Here is a 3,275-nt window from a genome sequence, read left to right on the forward strand (position 1 = left end):
ATTTTTCGTAAGGATCTCCTCCTTTAAGTTAGATGAAGAATATATCATACAATCTAACAAGATAAAGAATCAAATATATTTACCTAAAACATTTTTATACTACTTCATCTACAAATAGTAGATCACGTCTAGTTCTCCATCAACAAACAAAGTTTTACTAACCATGCTAATATTCCTAAGTTACAAATGAGTATGAGTATTATTTGTATATAAACACCACTCCTAACTAAAAACCCAAGTTTTGTTTAGAAAGAGGGCACTTCTAACTATAATGTATGTGATTCTTGTAACACCCCAAAATTTACATGTTCCAATCTAACCCTAATTGACTTTGATTAGAGATTTCATCACTACACAGTAAACCGTAAGCAATCAAAATCCTACTCTACAAAATAATTCTTATTCATTTTCATTTAAATACGAAAATGTTAATGTGAATGCAAAATGTATACATCAAAGAGTTCAAAATAATTCAAATATGTTTAAGGTTAGACTAAATAGGTCACTGACCTAGATCAACTAAAGTACGAGGCACAATTTTAAACCCCACCAGGGACATGGACCTACCTTTCTTTTAAATGTTAGTGGCAAATGAACTTAAAGAGTTATTAAAATAAGCCACTTCAAAATTGTAAAGTAATTGTATTTGTTTTCCGAGTGTGAACACATCATTTTTGAAGAAATATACCATGAAATCTCACATTAACATAAAAAAAATTCATTAATATATATTAGTTAAAAAAAATATTATTAAAAAAAGTTTGTTTTGTATGTTCGTTTACTCTTATTATTTTTTTCCTTTTAATAATTTTTTTATAATAAACTCTGACCTTGTTTGAGATGCCATAATGATGTATAACTTGAATTTTATAAAAAAAAATAGTTGATTTTTTTATTACCAGTGTCAAAGTATTAGTTACTTTTCGTTATGCATCAACCAATAATACTTTATAACTAAATCACGTGACGCAATTCAAACACATGCATTACAGACAAGTTCTTAAAAGATACATAGTTTCAATCAGCGAACAAGAAGACGAGATTGTTGTTACAGAAAGGCAATCTAAAGTGCTACTCTAAAGCAAGTGACATCTACATAGTCTTACTCCATAGTGTTGCTGGGTCAAAATAAGATTAATTATCATAGCTTTTGCACAATAAGGGGCGCCCCCTGTTTGGGCTGCAAAGTAAGCATAAGTGCAGGAGCATGTACATAGACAGGAGAAAGCTCGAACGAGAAATTCTGCAGAAGTAATGACAACACTATCTTGGCTTCCAACATGGTAAAGTTTTGGCCAATGCAAATTCTAGGACCCCATCCAAATGGGTAATACGAGACTTGGCCTTTTGTTGCCTTAGCAACTCCTTCAGAGAACCTTTCTGGTTTGAACTCCTTTGCATCATTACCCCAGATATCACCATCCTGGTGAACTAAAAGTATTGGCATGGTAACATCTACTCCTGCGGGTAGTGACAGGTTTCCAAGTTCCATGTCCTTCTTAAGAGTGCGATTGAAGTAAATGACAGGAGGGTATAACCTCACAACCTCGTACAGAATCATGGTCATTTACGGAAGAAACATTTCGTGGCACATGTTAGCATGAAAATGTATTTTTAATAGATAATAAAGATAATCAAATGAAAGCATGTGATACATACAGTTTTAAGCAGACTTAAGCCATCAAAGTTTGGATTTTGTTTTCCAAAAACATGAAGAACTTCCTCCCTTGCTCGTGCTTGCCATTCGGGGTATTTACTCAACATGATCAATGTCCAAATCAGCAGAGATGATGTGGTCTCTTGCCCTGCTATGTAGAATAATTTGCATTCACTAATTACTTCTTCAATCGTCATTCCAACACTCTTACTGTTTCCATTTCCCTGGATTTCCATTTGATTTGATTCCAAAAGTATGCCTAATAAATCTTCATTGCTGGATTCACCATTCTTCACGGCTTTCTCTCGTTTTTCTATGATAACCCGAATTGAATTTTTCATTTCCTTATCAACAGCTCTCATCTTCATTTTGGCAGGTGTTGGTATATGCCTAGAAACATCCATATTAATTAGGAAGCAAAGGACTAGTTTATGAGACTTATACTTTAATCTCTATCTACAATGACTAACTTTTAGGGTGATTCTTTGAGGTTCTTATGAAATTCACGGTGAGTTCAGTTTCAATAAAACTAAAAGATGCTTAATTTAGTAATCACATTTACCAAGAATAAGTGTGGTCTTACCGCAATATTGGTTTGTTCCACTTTGCAGTCGCAACAAGGTACCCCTGAATTCTCAGAAGTTGAAATATTTTTTCTCCTTCTGCATAACTGCTTCCAAAAGCTGTTCTAGAAATTACATCACGAGTCAAATTCTGAAGAAAAGGCCAAACGTCAATCTCACATTTTCCATCGGATGACAACATTCGCATCCACGTGCTAATCACATCATGGCAACTTTGGGAGAACGCTGGTAGCATATTCTGTAAATTAAGTATCAATTAAGAGTTTAATTTGATTACTAAACACAAATTAAATAATCTACATCAATTCAAACCAATCAGAAATTCTTTATAAAAGTATACAAACCTTTTGTACATATCGATTTATAATTGGGTAATACTACAAAAATATTAATTATTCATAAATTAAAGCAATAAGCTTACTTTCAATTTTTCTAAGTTGAATGCAGGGTTGATAATCTTTCGATGTTGAGCCCACTTATCACCCTCGTAACTTACCAGACCACAGATGAAGAACTTGGCAATGCTACTCATCTTTGGTTTCTGGAAATCATGAATGTTATTGAAGACTTCTTTGATGTGATTTGGATCAGTAATGATGACCTTTGGTGTTCTGCCTTCCCATAAGAACGAATTCTTGCCTGCAAATAATTCAATTATTAGCAACTGCTCAAAAATTTGTTTGAGCCGTGCGAAAGTTATGTGTAGCTAGAAGTTAATTATTTAGTGAACCGTATTTGGCGACAGTGTTGTAAACCGGCAAGAAGACGCGAGGAGCAGCATCATCAGAGAGAAGAAAAGATTGAGAAGGAGGCGTGTTTTGTGGAGGGTGGTTTTGGTTGGAGGAGGGGGGTGAAAGGGAGTATGGGTCTCCATGAAGACCTTGTGCTCTTAGAAGCTTCTCCAACCTCTTAGGCCTAAGCCACAGAGAGTTCAGCGTCTTCATTGCCCAGACGGGAAGCACAGCTATGATGACAGTGAGCACACACAGTATTGCTGTTGAGGAATCCATCGGTAGGGAACACTGGGACGAAAT

The 3,275-nt window shown here is 34.9% G+C and overlaps 1 protein-coding gene across 1 annotated transcript; it reads right to left on the minus strand.

Annotated features, from left to right (window-relative positions):
* Nucleotides 1–964: 964 nt before the first annotated feature.
* Nucleotides 965–3,275, minus strand: LOC137810072 (11-oxo-beta-amyrin 30-oxidase). The gene is made up of 5 exons (XM_068611198.2): nucleotides 2,972–3,275; nucleotides 2,663–2,880; nucleotides 2,241–2,479; nucleotides 1,660–2,047; nucleotides 965–1,567 (listed from the first exon to the last, which is right to left on the minus strand). The coding sequence occupies exons 1-5, from the start codon at nucleotides 3,249–3,251 to the stop codon at nucleotides 1,142–1,144; spliced, it is 1,551 nt and encodes a 516-aa protein (XP_068467299.1). The 5' UTR covers nucleotides 3,252–3,275; the 3' UTR covers nucleotides 965–1,141.

The sequence above is a fragment of the Phaseolus vulgaris genome, chromosome 11 (assembly GCF_051622355.1).
Source record: "Phaseolus vulgaris cultivar YP4 chromosome 11, ASM5162235v1, whole genome shotgun sequence".
NCBI lineage: Eukaryota > Viridiplantae > Streptophyta > Magnoliopsida > Fabales > Fabaceae > Phaseolus > Phaseolus vulgaris.